The 19,799-nt window shown below is 27.5% G+C and overlaps 1 protein-coding gene across 3 annotated transcripts in view; it reads left to right on the plus strand.

Moving 5' to 3' along the window:
* The first annotated feature begins 2,653 nt into the window (after positions 1–2,653).
* The window catches only part of LOC136083875 (TNF receptor-associated factor 6-like), a 116,472-nt gene continuing 99,326 nt past the window's right edge, over positions 2,654–19,799 (plus strand). Inside the window, exons 1-5 of one of the 3 annotated variants that reach the window (XM_065803783.1) lie at positions 2,708–2,840; positions 9,592–9,828; positions 10,419–10,876; positions 10,944–11,455; positions 13,190–13,369. In XM_065803783.1, the coding sequence (XP_065659855.1) occupies positions 13,203–13,369 (167 nt within the window). In that variant the 5' untranslated portion in view covers positions 2,708–2,840; positions 9,592–9,828; positions 10,419–10,876; positions 10,944–11,455; positions 13,190–13,202. Of the gene's footprint in view, positions 2,841–9,591; positions 9,829–10,418; positions 10,877–10,943; positions 11,456–13,189; positions 13,370–19,799 lie in introns of all 3 variants that reach the window. The other 2 variants (XM_065803782.1, XM_065803781.1) reach the window with 2 other exon arrangements.

The following is a 19,799-nucleotide window of genomic DNA, read 5'->3' on the forward strand; positions in this document are numbered from 1 at the left end:
TTTTAGCTATTACTTAAGTGACGCAACCTAATTTTTGAAAATGTGTATATTTTGAAGATGTGACAAAAAAACACTTGAATTATTTTTAAAGAGTAAAAGTTTAGTTACTTAAGACATATATATAATCTTAAAGACTATTTCTAAATAAAAATATGGATATGTTTTGTTAAAGATGTTGCAATAGCTTGCCCTCAAATTTTACTCACTTTTTCGAATAATAAAAAAAAACAGCTGCTAACATTTATCAAATTTATCTATTCGGTTCAAATATTTTTTACTCAAGCTTTATTTTAGCAATAATTTTAAGTTTTTTAAACTAAAATTAAAGAAAAAAAGTTTTTCGAAAAAAGAAACTTTTTAAACACGAAATTTATCTCTTCCATCGTGGAACTAGCCATACATACATATGCATATATATATAATATATATATATATATATATATATATATATATAATATATATATATATATATATATATATATATATATATATATATATAAATATATATATATATATATACATATATATATATATATATATATATATATATATATATATATATATATATATATATATATATATATATATATATATATATATATATATATATATGTATATATGTACGCACAACCCTTATTGTATTCGGAGATATATAAAAAGGTGGTAGGGCGGTTTATAATTGATAAATAGGTGACAGGATGACAGCCTGCTCACTTGTATATGGTTATATATAAAACACGCACATATTTGAATCTCTCATTCATTCAACATACAACTTGCAATATATTTATATAAAAAAATTAAATTTTTTTAGCCATAATACTTTTATTAAATTTTTGGCTATAAAAATATTCGTTTTCTATTTTTCCGAGCAGATGTCTGAAACCCTAAAGACCAGAGTTAAGGAGCAACTACGTTGCTACGCATTGCTTTTCACATCTCTGTTCTTATAGGAGATTTGCACGTTTGCCGCTTGTTGATCTGAAGTTTCTCACGAATATCTCTAGCATAGAAAAAGCTTCTTACCTTTGTGAACAAAACAAGTATACTTTCAAGAAGAGAGAAAGTTATACTTTTTTATCAATCTGCAATTAAGTACTGTAACATATTGTTCATGTTACTTATAATAACTGAGTTGTTAGGCATTTCGTTAACCAGAGCTTTGCTGTTAATAGATGTTACAAAAGATTTGCTTTGTCTCCAAAAATTTGTTTCACACTGAATAAAGATATTTTGAGTGTAAATGTTAGTTTAAAAAAAACACCTCTGTTATTAGTATCAAAATACATTATATGTAATATTTCCGTGCATTGTTTTTTATATTGCTTAAAAGATTTAGAAAATTTGAACTTTAAGTAAATTTTTTGCTCAACATAACCAGCCAAATATTAAATTAGACCTAATTCTTTTTCATAAAAATCAGTGGCTAACAAAATTTCACTATTAGACAAAATATTATGCATACTTCGTGAAAAATCTTGAAGAATATGATTGGCCGCTTCATTAATCAAAGTCATGGTCAATAAAACAACATTAAGCTTTAATAGCAATAAGTTTTTATGAAGAAGTCCATAAAACTGAGAATAAAGTTTTTTTGCATCACCATTGTACTTTGAAATAATAATCTGCAGTCTTTTTTTCAAAACTAAAACTAACGCTCTACTTTCAAGTTTTAACTCTTTCTTTTTGTTCAAAAAAATTTTTTTAGGCAAACATAAATTGTTATTATGTATTTTGCCATATAGAAAATAATAACAAAATTAGACTTGAATTAAATGCATATACACGGCTGAGGCTAGAAGAAGACAAATTCAGTCTTATCGCGAAGCCCCATAAATTATTTGACTTTATAAGCAGATTTTCACATTTGATTTTATAGGCAGACTATTCAACATTATTTCTAAGATCAAGATGACAAAATATTATGGAGTTTTTATCTTTGCTAAATGGGTTGATGAGCTTGTGTTTCGAAGTTTCATGTCTCTTTAGCCATATTTCGTTTTGTAAACTTTACAACACTAGTTGCACGAAAAATTGGATACCAAGCAATCTTTAAATAATAATACATCTAGATCTTGTTCAATTTCCTTGTTATTGTCAAAAATTCCATCAGTAATTGCTATATACAAATCTTCAAGCTATGTTGCTATATTATAAAGAATTTATATAGATTATAAATTTCATTGCTTATTTTTTAAAGTTGTGCAAGTTAAACGGGCCGAATATCAAACTTCAAGTTGAAACGGCAAAATAATGGAAACGGCACGTTTTTTTAGACTATCTACTTCTTATGACTATAATGCAACTCATACTAAAAGTTCGTAGTAAACAAAACGAATAAATTTGATTATTTAAAAGTCTTGTTTCAGATTTTCTTCTGCTATAATAGGGTTATAATAGAACTTTTTACATTGTTTGACAGTTTTAATTATAAAGAAAAGGTCAAGTATTTATGTGCGTAATAAATAAAAATTACCAAAGCACAAAATATTAAAATCTTTTATTATTCTTATTACATCAAAGTAAATCAACATTATAACAATCAACAATATAACAATACAACAGCTTAGATACAGCAAACAGCAAACAGCAAACAGCAAACAGCAAACAGCAAAAATCAACATTATAACAATACAACAGCTGAGATAAATACTTAATGGTTGAATGCGTTTGAAAGCGCTTAAATTAAAGATAGTATTTTTATATTGATGCTAAAGGATTGACGTTTAAAAAAAAGTAAAAATAACATTAAAGATACAGTTTAATATTAGTTCATTATTACAACATTGCAGAGAATATTATATTGATTCAATAACTCGATTTCAGTTAAAAAAAAAAAGGTAACTTTAATAGATTTCTTATTTGAAAGTTTTTCGTTACAAATGAAAGAATACTAAAACTGGAATTAACACTGTAACACCATTGAATCCAAAAAGTGGTGTTTGTGGCATAATACTGTAATTTAAAATTTCTCTTTAAAATACTTTTCAAGATAAGTGTTCGTTAATCAAGAGAGATTACCAAAAATTTACTTTTTTATCAAAAATTTATTCAATAGACCATATCTTTTGAAATAAAAGTTTTTATTTTCTATAAGATTTTTTATACACTCATATAATAAGTTGATACCTGGTACATAATATTTTAATTTGGTGATGCCTTTCCTCTTCAATATATATTGTCTCGACTAGTAAACAACAAAAACAGGAGCTGTATCTGACTTTAGCTTTTTCACAAATACTTCGTTTTTTATTAAAATATTTCAAAAATTTATCATTTACATTGTTAGTGTGATGTTATTTGTTAAATTGTCATTGGGGTAATAAAAAACTGAAATCTTGGATATCTCTAACTTAAATAAAAATACGCAAAGGGAATACGTGTTGAAGATAAGATAAAGACATTTATAGATTTGTTTATTGTAATATAATTTTGCAGCATCTATAAAACTTAAACAATAAAAACTTTTTTGCACAAATGTGTTAACCTACTGATGATTTAATCTAAGTGCAATTTTAAGAGAAGTGCAATAGGCTGTTTTTAGTTACATGCTTCTCCGCATACCACCTGGTTAAATATTGAGTTAGACAACAAAACGGTCCCGCAAAATAAAAAATTTATTTACGTTCTACAAATATAGTACATCGTAGTACATCGTCAATCAAGCAACTTTAAACCTATTGGCTTTCAAACTAAAAATTCTATACGACTACTGTTTCTTAATTCCATGAAATGTTTCAAAAAGTGTTACAAGAGTTGCAACTGCGATCAAATATTTTTCTGCCGTTGGATTATTGTTTCAACGAGAAATAATAGTTGAAAGTTCATTTAGTTGGATACAAGATGTCGCTTATTCTTATAGTGCAATTGCTGCCAATTTTCTTTTAACTAAAACTCCAAATGGATTGAAAAAAAAAAGAGAGTCTTTCCATAATTACTTTAAGAAAAGAAATAGTTGAATTAAAAACAAGTTGGTGCTAACTTTTTATGATAACCGCAGCAGTCTTAAAAACTAAAATTTGTTTCAATGGTGCAAGTAAAAACAAGTTTATTCAATAAGTTTGCCATCGAATGATATGCGTGTTTTACGAATGGCAGACGTTCTTATGTTTGGAGCAACGAAACATGGTTGGGAAAAAGAGGCATGTGATTAGAAAAAAATAAATCAAAAAAAAAAGAGAAATTAAAGAGATGTTATTTGGGAAAATTTATAAAATTGATGAATATCTAAATCATAAGCCCCTGAAAAAATTTTTAATACACGGGCATTTATCCATTCAATAATCAAAGTATAGGTCTTTGCTTTGGAAGAAATATTACCGCCAAAGCCGTTACATAATACGTAATGGTTATCAATTACTATGTCATAATTCCTGACATAATTCCTAACACTTGAGCTCATTTGTTACACAACACTTGTAAACCCATAGTACCCGTTGTTGGGTTAAAACCCTGATGTATTTGTGAGTGTTGAAACAACTCATGAAGTAAAAAATACTTAATCAATACCATATATCAATTGATTATGCTTTTCTAAATAAAATATTTTAATTGAAATTTATTATTACTATCCCAGTAATAAAATTCATGCAAAAGGGTGTATCAGTTTATATATCTTAAATTTTAAGACATTATAGAACTAATAGAAACTAAAAAAATTTAACCCTTTTTACAGAACAACGAAAACAAGTTGAAACATTAGCTTTGAATACAAAGTTACGTTTAGATAATTCGGCATTATTTTCAATAGGGTACCGTTTTTCTTTCATCTCGCAATTATTGAATAAGAATTCTGGGATCGAAATGCGGACAAACAAATCAAAAATGTATAACAACAGCAATTCAAGTTTCTCAGTTTTCAATACAAACTCTCTTTAGAGCTGAATGCAATTAAAGTTTTTATTTTGATTGCTTAGTTTAAACTTGACATTTTAAATCCCGATTACTCTATCTTTTTCATTTTATCAGTCGATAGCTTTCTTTGACAATAAGTGAAATTAAATAAACGAAAGAATTTAGAGAATCTTAATACGCTCAGGGTGAATACATTTCCAAAAGTTGATAAACTTCCCCTACTTCGTATGAAGCACATGATAGTAAATGCTTAAACACAAAAAATTTGACAAGGCCAGAAAAATTATAGCAAGCTCTTTAAATATTGACTGTTAAAATGATTTCTTTATATAAAAATATATTTAAAAGTTGCGACCAAACAAAATTAGTACATATTTGCAAAATTGTTGTTGAATAAGTTTTAATCCATAATTTTTAAGAAAGCTTAAATTTCAGCTCTAAAAAATTTGTTCAAAATGGTTTTAAACTTTTTAAATTTACTTGTTTTATATTAATACTTTTATAAGGATTACATGAAGGAATCTTTATATACTCATAAAAAATAAAAAAAATGCAACCCCAAAAAAATATAACAAAATAAAGAGGTAAACTTGTAAAAACAAAACTTCAATTTTATAAACATAATAAATCACACAACATAATTTCATAATTGCTAAATTTATCAGTTATAAAGTAACATAAACTAGTCAATATGCTATTGCCAATAAATAAAGAATTACTCCATCAAATATTCCAAACTTTGAATTCAATTGTTTATTTTTATTTAAATCTTAATGCTTTAATTAAATCGTTCAAAATAAACTAGTGCAAAAAAGCCAATTTTGAATAATAAATTCTTTTATAGATAAGAAAAAAAAACTTAAAAATTAATATTCTCCATAAGTCCACACCTTTAAAAAATAGCTACATTGCTAATGCAAACTGACATAAAATTTGATTCATGATTATGCTTTTTTACAGATAATTTAAAAGTCTTTGTTTCAAACCTTGCACTCCTTGTGCTGAAGTATGAAACTTGACAGTTTGCTGGTCCAAGAAAGTCATAAAACTAAATAATTGAGATTCATTAAAGCAAAGAAATTATATACAATAAATGACTAAATGAAACAGAAAAGAACATTAAAATCACGGCTATTACCAGTATTAAAACGAGCAATTCTGCATTCTGTATTTAAATCAAAACTTATAGAAAATTTACAAATATCTTTGTTGTAATGTTTATACATATTATTTGCATCTATGTTAATTTTATTTTCATTTTTTCAACTAGAAAATCATTGAGATGTAAACTTTTTAAATATTTGGTTCTTTTTATAATTTGCTTTTAATTGCACCAGCTGGCAAACGTTCAAGGTAGCAAAAATCTAATGAAAATAGATCTTAATAACATTTTCTGAACTTGTATTAAGTTTTTTTGCATTTTGAAATGTTTGTCTACGTTTTGTTCCCAATAAGTTTTGCAAAAAGTTTAATAAATCTATTTTTTAGAACCAAAAGGGCACTTTATTGAAATTATATTTGAATTTCAATTTTTTAAAAAAAGCCAAAATCCATCGACATAGAAAAGGTGAGTTTCGCAATATTTTTTAGTTATTAACTCTAAACGCACGTTGTATATAAATTCTCGCCTTTGTGGTTTTTATTATTTCTAATTATTTACATTTAACTATCAAATATGGTGGTATGTTCAGAGTTTTTCCTTCTGAAAACTTAGTTTATACGTCAAAAATACGATTTACCATCAAGTTTTTTGTAATGTTATGAAACACATTCTTTTCAAAATCTTTTAGAGCATAAGCCAAGGAATGTTTCCGGATTGTCTAAAAATTGGTAAAGTAGCTCCTATCTACAAGACAGGAGATCTTACTAACATAAATAGTTATTGCCCTATATTGGTTCTCTTAGATTTTTCAAAAGTTTCAGAAAAAAAAAGGTTTAATCGAATTTATGCCGATGTAATTAATAGTAAAATTGTATATAAAAACCAACTTGGTTTTGAAAATAACAGTTCAACAGAGCACACTGTTACACACTTCCCCAATTTACGCGTAACATCTAACAACTAACCTTTTAAAAAATCTTATTTAACATTAGGAGTATTTATTGGCTTATCTAAAGCCTTTAATACCTTAAACCATCAAATTCTAATAGAAAAATTATCATCATATGGAGTAAAAAAACACCCTTGGTTAATTAAAAAGATAACAAATTGTAAGCAATATGTTTATAATAAAAAATCTTTGTTTGACCTCTTCTCATTATAAAATGTTTTAACAATCTCCATAAAACTTAAAGCCTAACCAAAATAATCGTTGCTAACGACACAAATTTGTTTTCATATCACAAAAATTCTCACATTCTTTTCAATAATATGACAAATAATTTAAAAAAAGTTTCGAATTCGTTCAAAATAAATATATTATCTCTTAACACAGCTAAAACTAAATGAATACTTTTTTATCCACTCTGTAAAAAATATAAAAAACCACATATGTTACCTGAACTCTACATTGACAATGTAATCATAAAAAAAGAAAAAGTAAAAAAATTTCTAGGAATCTATATTGATGAAAATTTAACTTGAAAATATCATATTAATATTATCTCTTCTAGATTTTACAAATGCATTGGTATTTTATACAAAGCTAAAAACATACTCAACAAATGGCAGTTTACACAACTATACTATTTATTTATTTACTGTCATATAAACTGTGAAAATATTATATTGGGAAGCAATCAATTCATAAAACTTAAAACTTTTTTTACTCATCAGAAACACGCAGCTCGCGAAACAAACATTAGAAGTCGTCTAACATATTCTGCGCCACCTCTTAAAGATATGAAAGCTTTGAATTAACTTAATACTTTGAATATTTTATGGTATATGTTTGAATGTAAAGAAAATGTATCCTCACAAGTATTTTAATATCTTTATTCTTTAAAAGCGAAAAACAAATATAATTAACAAATTGACAACAATATCAATGCTCCTTATTGCAAACTAAATAATTCTTATTTTTTAAATTTGCTTCTGTAACTTTTTTGCTTGTATATTAGACTTTATTGTATTACGTCTCATTATTTACAATGAATATTTCCTTGACTTGTTTTATTACAAACAATTTCATGTTTTTTATTACTGTGTTTTGTTAAACTTTATGTTAATGTTTTGATTATTTTACGAATTTTTATCACTGCATGGTAATATTAAGTATTTATATTATATTATACTCGATACTAAAAAGCATTGTAAAGGGCTTCATGATAAGGACTTCATTATCTTCTAGAAGTCCTGCCGCTAAACTTGTAATATGTTAAAATTTGTACTATTAGTATTATATGTCGGAAAAAAAAAGTCATAAACTTTTTTTTAATGTTTATAGTATAACACAGTATAAGGGCAATTTTAGAAATAAAATGAGGGGAACAAATGCTTAAATATACTGACAACTTTTTTCTCAAAGCTAAAAATCACCCAATTGAAATGTGTCAAATTAACTGGCTACATTCATCAAAAAACCGATTATAATCTAAAAGTTGTTTTGTTTTGGGAAGGCACAGCCATACCTTCGCCATACTTTCTGCACAGAGTTTTGTTATCTTTTTATTGTTTGTTCTTCCCGCCTATAAATCAGTGCAATTTCATTCAATGTATTTGCTGCGTGATGATGTTTATGGTTTAAAGGCATGACTGAGCAACAGTCGGCATTGCAGTAAAAGTTTATAAAACCAATAACTAAATGGGTTAAACTAACCAAAAATTTTATGTTGTTAGATAAAGATATGTGATCAAATAGTATCAGCTGATATTATTTAATGATTTTACCAATTTTGCACGGTTGACAAAAAGTTTAAAAGAAAAATGGTAACATGGTAATTTATTATATCAAAATAAAAGTTCTGAATCGTTCCAGATTTCTGTAAGATATATGTCATCAAAAGTATAATTTAGGATAATTAAGAACTTTTTATAGTTTCCGGTATTTTACAGAGTTGTTGGGCGTAAACAAATAAATATATAACAGTTAATTGAGTATTCCAACCCGTAAAACGGGTAAGGATGGGTCTGATACACACCTCCTATTTTTATTTTTTTCAATAAATTGCAAAAAATGCTTGAAAGTAATGATCGTAGCCTCATTAGAAATCTTTATTTACCGTTTCTTCTTGCTTTGCTTGAGTGTATACGCACATAACATAAGGTTTGTTTGTTTCTTTCGCCGTTTATTAATTTTTACAATTTAAATCTATATAAATAAAAACAATGGGGGGGGGGGGCAAGTAGAAGACATTATTTGTCTTGTCACTGAGTCCCAATACTACGTATTTACAATAACCGTATAATAAATTTATACTTTGAAAATTATTTATTGAAATATATAAAAATAAAAAACAACTTGTTTAAGATATATCTCAAGAACAATATTTATGTTAAGAGTAATAATTATAAGGTAGTAAGAGTAATAAGCATAAAAAAGTAAATATATTAAAAGTTGATTTAACTTAATATTTTCGCTCTTTTAACATTAAAGCTGTAGTTTAATGATCTATTTCTCTTTTAACTTTAAGCCTTTAAACTTCGTTCTGTTGTATCACTCTTTATTATTATTATTATTATTATTGTTATTATTGTTATTAAGTTTATTTCATCTTCTAAATGTCATTTTTTTATTAAAATAAATAAAGCATATTATCGGTATTGTAAAAGTTTAATGACTTTTTTTTATATATTAGTTTCTTTATTGTAAAACGCCATGTTCCGTTATTTGGGATTATTTTGAAAAAAAACTAACTAATAAAGATGGAGAAGTAGTTGCCAACGCAATTTGCAAAAAATGTCGAAAAGTTTACAAGCTTGCTAAGGGTTCAACATCTAGTATGAGATACCACTGGAAAATAACTCATTCATCTTTGTATAAATTATTAGTTGAAAAAGAATTAAAAAATTTAGTTGATCAAAATGATGGCGAGGTAACTTATTATAAAAACTTTTTTACAGATTCTATTTTAACTAAACAGTTTAATTGAAAAGTTGTTTTTTAATTTCAAATGAGTATATCGAAAGATCGGTCCAGCAGCAAAAAAAAAAAGAGTTATGAAAGAAGATTTAGCTTGCTCTAGTTGTTCAAAAAATATTGGCCAACAAAACAATACAACAGTATTTAAGTCACAAAACAATATAGTTTCTCTACTTTCAAAATATAAAAGTCAGGAACAAAAACAGCTGGTTATTGATCTTAATATCACAAAGCATGTAATTTATGCTAATTTGTGTTACGATCATAGGATTATTACTTCTTAGTATTAATCCTATAATGTTTAGGTAGAGCATTAAAAACAATGAAACAAAATTTATTTGAAGAGATTGATGAATTTCAAGATGCTCTTGACATCTGCATAAAACTTTCTTCTAAAACTCATCAATCATACTTAACCTGTAAATAAATTTAAAAAAATTGCAATAAACTTGATGGTTGGTTTTTTAACTTACTTTGTGTCTAAATTTCTATTCATAATATTCAATTAATTGTAATATAACACGAGATTTGCTTCTTTTATAGTGCCTTATGTTAAAGTAATAGCTCCCGTTAAGACGCAATGGAACAGCCTCAGCATGATGGTGGAATCAATATTGAAATTAAGACCAGCTCTAAAGTCTATTAGAGACTCAGAAGTTGTCTCAGAGTTACAAAAAATAATTCCTGATGCTAGACACTTTGTTATATTGAATCAACTTTTACCGATCTTGACAGAATTTAAAAAAATAAGTGATATGCTTTCAGCTGATAACGTTCCAACGATTCAAAATGTTATAGCAGCTTTTTATAACATTACCGTGCACCTTACAAATAAAAAAAATGAAGATGTTACTTTAATATCGAGTATAAAAGCTTTTATTGAATCTTTGCTTACTGAAATTGAAAATAAAGTGCCAAAATGCGGTTCAGAGGATTTTAGTAACAGAGTTGCACATTTTCTACACCCATATTATCGAGGAGCTGTTTTAGAAAAATTTGAAGTAAGTTTAACTTTAAATTTCATTACAAAAACTTAAAAAGTATTACAACATTGTGCTATTTTTTTAGTGTTTTGAATCAACCAAAAAGCAAATAGTGGTCATCTACAATCCCAACCCTGGAAAGGTTATTTCTGCAGCAAGCACAGAAGATTTTCAGTTCATGGAGCCAATTGACTTTTGTGTTGCTAGTATAGGATATTGCAATGGTTGATATGTCATTAATTGAAGAGTAAATGTCTTATTTTTTTTCAATGCCAAAGCCTGTCACCAGAAGCAGCACAAACGATTTAATCTGGAGGACAAGACAATTCAAACGTTCTGCCCAACTTGGCTAAAATTTCCAGATCCATATTTTGCATTCCTGCAACAAGTTCCCCGTCTGAAAGGATTTTCAGTTTGTCAGGAAATGTCGTAACTTATAGCAGAGAAAACCTTTGCACTGACACAATAAGACAATTGGTATTTTGCCATACAACTTTGAGAGTATTAAAGTGAATAACTGGAAATTGAACGAATCTGTAAATGAAAAAGAAGAAGAGTAATAGCTTTTATTGTTTTACTATGGACAACTCTGTCAAGGTGTATTAATACTATTTTGTTTGCTTTTAAAAATATAGATTTTATCTGATTTGCAGTTATTTTAATTTTCAATATTGCTTTGTTTACAATTAAAAATATGCATATGTGTTTTGTTGTATCTTTTAATTAATGGCCGTTAACGGAGTTTAACGTCCGTTAAAATAAGTTAACGGCCGTTTATGGAAAATTGCCGTTAATAAATTTTAACGCAACGGAAATTAACGGTTTTTTACGGACCGCCTAACGCCCATGCTAAGTTTTTTCATTTTAATGTGCACATCTGAAAGGGTATAAAGTTTGCATTCAGTCATAACAAGACATCACGAGAATGAACAGCATTTCTCCATTCTTCCTCTCTATTCAAAGAACGTTTAATCATTTTGTTAGTCAATGGTATGGAACAACTTTAGCAATTGCTAAATGCTTGTGGTCTACCTTTTTGGTACAAAGAAAACATTTTAGTTTTGAAACAAATACTTCTTCAAATAAGGAGCATCGTTTCTTTCTTGGTACACATAATGATTGATCTTTACGACTATCAACAAACTTTCTACTACAGTTATGATAGACTAGTACTGTTGTACTTTTATACGTGTTCTGCCTAAACTGGACTTTAATATAACTGATAACGTGCAAAATTAACTTATCTGGTATGTTTTCTTATCCCAAACCTTTTTTTATAAAAAATATATTTGTTTTTCAATTATACAAAGTATAAATAAACAATTAGAAATGATTCAGCAAAACGTCATTAATGAATATGAGTTATTATGTGCAAACTGATGTTTTAACAAACTGCGCTAAATAAATTTTGACAAAATTTTTATTTGATGTATTGTAAACTGTGTTTTACTTCCATTCTTTTTAAAAAAGATAAATTTATAAGAATTAAACTTTTTCAGTACTTTGATATGTAAAACTACCATTACCACATACTCTCGTAACTCTAAGTTACAGTTTTGTGGTCTGGAATAAAATTAATTTTACTTTTTGGCTAAAAAAACTCTCTTATGAAAGGATTATGTACTTTTTTACTGTTAAGATGGTAGTTTGGCGTCCCCTCAAAAAGTGCTTGGTGGTAAAAGTTAAATTTTTTGATAACAATTTATATTCCTTAAGATGAAAATTGACAAAGTAATAACAATTTAGACAAATAAATAATAAGATTTGACCATAACTTTTTCAATAAATCCATGTTTCAAAAATTCGTAACTTAAAACTTATTAACTTAGAGTAGATCTGCTTGCATTTGATAGCTTTTTCACCTTTAAAATACTGTATTTGAGAGTTTTTTAGTTATATATAACTATCTAGTATTTGATAAACTTAAAATTTTATTACACATACCTAATTGTAGTCCAATTGCTCTGTAGGGCATTTACACCTTTCATCGCAAAAACAATCTGAACTATTTCTATTGTATTTTGAAGATTCCCGTTGAGATATGTATAAATTTATAAATGCATTCATTTCGTTTAAATTGATCGACGCCATTGATATTTATTTAGTTGGAAAAAGACTAGGTTTAAAGTGTTAGGAGCGTTAGCTAATAGGATCTTTAATATACATTTTTGAACTTTACAAATAATTTTTCCCTATATTTAAGTATCATTGAGTGACTAGAACAATCAAATAAAAAAGGTGATGTAAAAAAAAAAAAAATAGTAAAAGTTTTTTTGTTTTAACTAAAAAAAGTCAAAGAAAAAAGTTTAATATGAACATATTTATGTTTAGCATAAGAAAAAAAATGGAAAACTTAGATAAGAAGAACTTCGGTGGATACGATGCGTATTTTATAAATGAACTTTTAGATGAACATGAATGTCCTGTATGTAAAATGGCTCTTCGTGAGCCTATTCAAACACAATGTGGTCATCGACTTTGTTTGTCATGCGCAGAAGAAATGAGAAAAAGGTATTAACGTTTGTAGAGTTAAATTCCAAGTAATGTGCCATGCATATGAAAATACATTTTATAGACTATATATTTCCAAGTTAGCATGCATACACTAAACCGAAGTATGTAAAACTATTGTAAATGCTGCCTTTTTTTTATTTTGACGCTAACCTAACGTTAATCTAATATCAACTTAATTTTAAAAGTAGCTTGATTTGTAATATTGATCCAATATAAGATTAATCTTGCAAAAGTTGATTTTTTTACAATATAAACAAAACATTGATTCAATATATTTAACCCAATGTTCATTTGATGTAAATGGGTTTTTTTTATTCAATTTATAAAATGTAAATTGGGTGTAAAAAGTTCAAGAGTATTCTTTAATTAGGTGGTTTGGTAATTAGGTGGTTTCTTTTTTTTATTATCTCTTAATGTCTTAATTATTTTAATTGTAATTATGTATTAAGCGGTTTTTCAATGCCGATTATTGTGGTTGGTTTGAAACAAAAGATAATTTATTTGGAATAAAAAGAAGTATTTATTTCAAGAAAGAAAATAACAAGCTAACCGGACATGAATTCAAATATGAAATCATTTGATTTACTTCAAAGGTATGATGGAACTTCAAATGTTGCCGTTTGGATACAACAACCGAAAGTAGTTGCTAAAATGCAGAGTATAATACTGCACTTACTTTTTCCAACCCTTCCTAGAAAAATTGCTTATTAAATATATGATGATTTAAACACTGAAAGTAAGCAAGATAAAAGGGAAGTTTAGCATTGTTTGCTAGCAGCATTCTCTGTAGATGTTTATACTGCATACAAACGTAAAAACGATAGTTGAATGATGGAGAAAAACGTGTTTTTAGGATTAAAAAACAAGATTATAAAAATCAACAATATTTGATGGTATCAAAGAGAAAGTTAAATGTAAATGGAAAAGTAGAGAAGGCTCCAACCAATTATTTAACAATGTTTTCCAATACAACATACCAAAACATGCAAGTGTAGAATCCCAAAACAAACTAGAAGAATGGATTAGTCGTAAATGGTTAATTGAAGATGACGAAAACAAAATAAAACCCTCAATAGAGAAAACTCCCTTGATGGTTGTTATCCAACGAAATAAAGATAAAAAATTAGACATGCTTTGGACTGGAGAGAAGCAGTTTTATCAAAACGTATACAATGTTTGACACGATTGGTTATTGGATTAAATGTTGTGCCAGTGATTATGGAATATCTTTTAACGTCATTAAAGATCAAGATGATTTGGTGAAGTGGGGAATATCCGCCAACGTGGACAACACTTTTGTCAATGAGATAATAGTAAGTCTTTTATTTGTTAACAGACATTTAAAAAAATTTAGTTTGAAGAGTAAGGAAGGGGAACATATTGGATGTAATGGGGCTCGTGTATTGGGATTGTGTGTGAGCGAGGTTGGTGGCAAGTTTAGGTAGTTCAGAGAGAATTGATTGGAAGTGTTTAAAAAAAAATTTAAACAGAAGAGTTGTGTTTTGTATTTGTTAGCAGCAAAGCTTGAAAGTTGCAAGTCTTCACAATTGTGTCTTATTTTAGTTTTAACTTTTTACATTTAGTTTATTATGAAACATCAACTAAAGTGAGCTATGATTAATGAATTTTGATACGAGTGTTGGTGTAAAACTTTTTTCCTCGTATTTTTATACATAATGAAACGTAAATAACTTATTATTTAATTTTTATAACTTTTTAGACATGTTTGGGTCCTGTAAAAATGGGTAGTTTTATATAGAAGCCATATATTTAGATTAAAAAAACGTGGTTATTGTTTGTTTGGGTTTAGATAGACACATATAGAAAGATTAATAAAGCGCTTGAAAAAAATTGGTTTTGTTTATCTTCACATAATTTTAACGACGCATTTTTTTGTAACTTAACAAAAAATGGTGTCTTTAAAGCGGTTTATGTTGATTTTTGATACTTATTATTCAATTAAGATCGCAACAAGTTAACTTTAGACTTTTTTATTTTTGAGTTAACTATTATATTTTTATAAACCATCTACTCGAGCTTGATGCAATTTAATACCAAAAATACAAGTTTGTGTTTGGTAAAGACAATTTGCAGATTTTTGAAAAGAAGAGTTGTTTTGTTTGAAAAAAGGTTTGAACAATGAGGTTTGGAATGAAAAGTTAAAAGTGTGTACTTTAAGAAGTTTATGCGAACTGCTAATAGTGATTGGGCTGTACATAGTGACAGGGGTATCGTGTGATTTGGTACCAGTTCTTTGGCAATTGGCGCTTTTAAAGTTTACTTGTTTAATTTAAACAAGCTTAAACATTTCATAAGAAAAAAATATTTGTAAAATATAACTACGAAACAAACTTAGGAAGTTAATTGACTATAGAGTTACAATAATATGTTTAACTACGAAGTAAATTTTTATAATGCTGTAAATATTTAGCTACTGTAAGTACAGTAAAATTGTTTTAGTTCTTAACTTGTTGCTGAAATTGTTATACATAATGCAGTATTTATTATTTTGCATTATTACACATATATACTCTATAATATGGTATATGATAATATATTATACTAATATATACCATATTATATTATATTATATATTATATGAAAATAGTATATGTATGGTAATAACTACTGCAAAAACTTATACTGCATGAAGTAATATTAGGGTAACGAGGGGCAAAATGAGACATTTAAGTATTAATGAATTTAATGCAGGACGTCTAATAACTTTTGAAAAAAGAACTTAAGATAGGAAGATAGGAAATATACTTTTCAAATCTTCTTCCATTCAACTAAAACCTTACAAAATAAAAGTTTCAAAACTACAGTGCTTTGATCATAAGAGATCATTTATTGACAACACCTATACTCACTATGCAAGGTCTTTCACTGCAGTATTGTAAGGACTTGCCCATGCGCATTAAAGATACTGTGATTTATGTGTTTTTTCCACATTTTTGTAACTTTTACAAATTCTTTATTTTTTTGATTTATAAAAGCAATTGCATCAAGTGCACGTAAATCTCATTAAAGTTATATCTTGCATGGCTCAGTGAAATATGTCCAACTATCCATTTTTTATTATTTACCTTTTTCAGGGATCGGTAGGGGAGTTTGTAGCCAAATAGTTGTCGGGGTTGGTTGGTAAATTATTGGCGGGGCAAGTTGGCCGTATATTTCAACTTAATCCGATTGCGATCAGATGTAAATTTCAAGAGTTTTCTATTTTTAAATTTTTGAAATATTATATTGAAATTGATTAGATTGATAGATCACATGCGAAACTATAAACCAAAAACAGAGAGAGCTATAGCTCTTCAAAACATTATAAAAGTGCTATTGATGCTGTTTTATTAGAAGGAAAATCTATAGGAAAAACAGCCAAAGACTTTAATATCCCTAAAAAAAGTTTGTCCCTATACTGCAAATAGTGTCAACATCATGGTCAGCAAATATCAGGTTACATAAAATCTAGACAGGTCAGTATATATATATATATATATATATATATATATATATATATATATATATATATATATATATATATATATATATATATATATATATATATATATATATATATATATATATATTATATATATATAAAAGTTATATATATAAAAATTATGTTAGTGTTTTTATTTACAAATGGAGTGCTCAATGGTCTTGAAGAACATATCAGTTATATTGTTATATTTTATAACTATGTGTTAATGTGTGTTAACCTATATGTGTGATAAAGAACATAACAGTTTTATTTTATAACTGTGTTTTATGTGTGTGTTTGTGAGTGTGCATATATATTTTGTTATATATATTTATATTTATTTTAATATTGGTATTGTTCATTTAGGTTTTTACTGATTTATAAGAAGATTTGTTGGAGTAATTTGTGACTAAAGCTTCTGATATTTATTATGGACTTTCTCATAAGGAAGTGAGGAAACTAGCTTATCAGTAGGGAAAAGCGAATAGCATGAAAATGCCTCATAATTGTAGTGCAAATGAAGCAGCTGGAGAGGAGTAATTCAGTGCTTACCTCAAAAGGCACAAAAAACTGTCAACAAGAAAACCTGAGGCAACCAGTCAAGCGAGTGTTCTCAGTTTTAATTCAGCAAAAGTTCAAAAGTTTAACAACAGTTTACAAAATGTTCTTCATCGTTTAAAGTTAGAAACTGGAGATATTTGGAATACAGATGAAACTGGTATTACCACAGTTCAAACTTCAGATCATATTGTAGCAAGAAAAGGTTTTAAAAAAGTTGGACGTGTTACTTCTGCTGAGAGAGGCAATTTAGTAACAGCGGCAGTTGCTGTTTCTGCAAGTGGAAATTCAATTCCTCCACTTTTCATATTTTCTTGTGTAAAATTTAAAAGCTATTTTTTAAATGGTGCTCCTAATGGAAATGCAGGAGCTGCAAACCCATCTGGTTGGATGACTGAAGTTCAATTTTTGCAGTTTTCCCATCATTTTGTCAAATATATTAGAAGTACAAAAAAACGACTCGTTTTGTTGCTATTAGACAATCATGAGTCTTATCTTTCAGTAGAGGCTTTAGATTACTTGAAAGAAAATGGGGTAGAGTTAATTGTAGAAAACCGGTTTTCTCATTTTCTCCTTATTGCAGCCACAAGCTTCAACTTCTAGATCGAAGTGTATTTGGACTTTTTAAAAAGTACACTAACACAGCTTGCGATGCATGGATGACAATGCATCCTGGTTCCACAATGTCTATTTACAGTATACCAGGTATTGTGGGTAACTCATTTCCATAAGCATGTACGTCTAATAATATCAAGGCTGGTTTTGCAAAAAAAGGAATTTTCCCACTAAATGTTAATATTATTTGTGAACACGATTTTATCCCAGCCTATACCACAGATACACCATCTCCGAAACAAGACTGTGCTGTGGAAAGTACAGCGATAAATATAAGTAATGTAACTCATGTTAAATTTACAATAGCAGAGAATGACATGTTAAAAGCTGGTTGCTCAAAGGATAAAGAACGACATCATGATATTTAAGCATTAATGATGTACAATGCATCTACAGAATCAGCTGTAGTTCTATTGCCTGAAGATTTAAGACCATTCCAAAAAGCAGAACCAAGAAAAAGAGTTAGGGTTAATAAAAGAAATAGAACCACACCTGTTCTTACAGATTCTCTAAATATGAATGTTTAAAAAATAAAAAAGAATCAGCTAAAAAGAAAAAGTTAGCAATTGAAGAGAGAAAATAAACAAAAACGTTAAATAAAGATAATGATAAGATGAGTAAAAGATCAACAAGTAAAGGAAGTGTACACTTAATGGGAGAAAGTTTGAATTGTCCAAATAGCTCTGTAGAAAAGGAGTGTTTTTGTTTGATTTGTGTTGTAATGTTTTTAAAAAAAAAAACAGCAGAAGTATGGGTTCAATGCACCCAATGTCACCTATGGGCTCACAAGTCATGCGTAATGGGAAACTTTTTGTTTTTCATTTGCATTAATTGCTGCTAGCCGATTTGAAACTCAGTTAGTTGAAAATATTCATTTAATAAAACAGTATACGTTTTAGTTCTTATTGTATAAGCATAAATTGAGAACACTGTTTTGTTTTCACTTTTTTTCACTTATTAATTATATTTTACTTTTTAATTATATACTTTTTAATTAAATTTACTCTTTTGCTTAAAATGTTACAATGATTTGACCCAAAAGTTTGATGATATTGATAAAGGTATATTTCAGCTATGGTTTCTTTTTAAAAAAAAAGGGTGCTGGGTTAAAATATTATTGGAATACATATAAATAGGACTTTAAACTTTGATTTTTATTATTGTGAATCAACTTAATATCTTAAGTATAAGCAACATACCCCGTGGTGGGGTTAGTTGGCGCAATTTTTTTCTTATTTTTTGAGGGCCCGGGAAAGCCCTAAGAATTTTTTTCTGCAAATGAATGCAACTTTTAAAAGTTACCCAAATTCATACTCTTTGGGACTACACTTTATCATTTTCAAAATAAAGTACCGTTAGGGCTACAGAGCTTATAGAGTAAAAACCGAGTCAACTAGCCCCGGACTCCCCTACAGATTTTTCTTTTAGTAATTCAAATAAATAGCAATAAACAAAAGAGAATTTTTAAACGATCAACAACTTAATCATTTTATTGTATAAAACAGCTATTAATAATATATAAAATATAATCAAACAAACATAATACATATTCAAATTGTCACTAAGGATTCAAATAGTGATTTTTTGTAATGTGATGCTGTTATTACCTGGGATTCTTCTCTCATTCTTGATGGTAAAGTAAGCTATTACTGGTATAAATAGCTGAAATGTATAGCTGGAGTAGCTAAAGTATTAAAAAAGCATTTACTTTAATAAAATCAACAATTTCTGAACTTCCTGACAACAATTGAAAAAAAGGGCTTGACTTAA

Source organism: Hydra vulgaris, chromosome 08 (genome assembly GCF_038396675.1).
Source record: "Hydra vulgaris chromosome 08, alternate assembly HydraT2T_AEP".
Lineage (NCBI taxonomy): Eukaryota > Metazoa > Cnidaria > Hydrozoa > Anthoathecata > Hydridae > Hydra > Hydra vulgaris.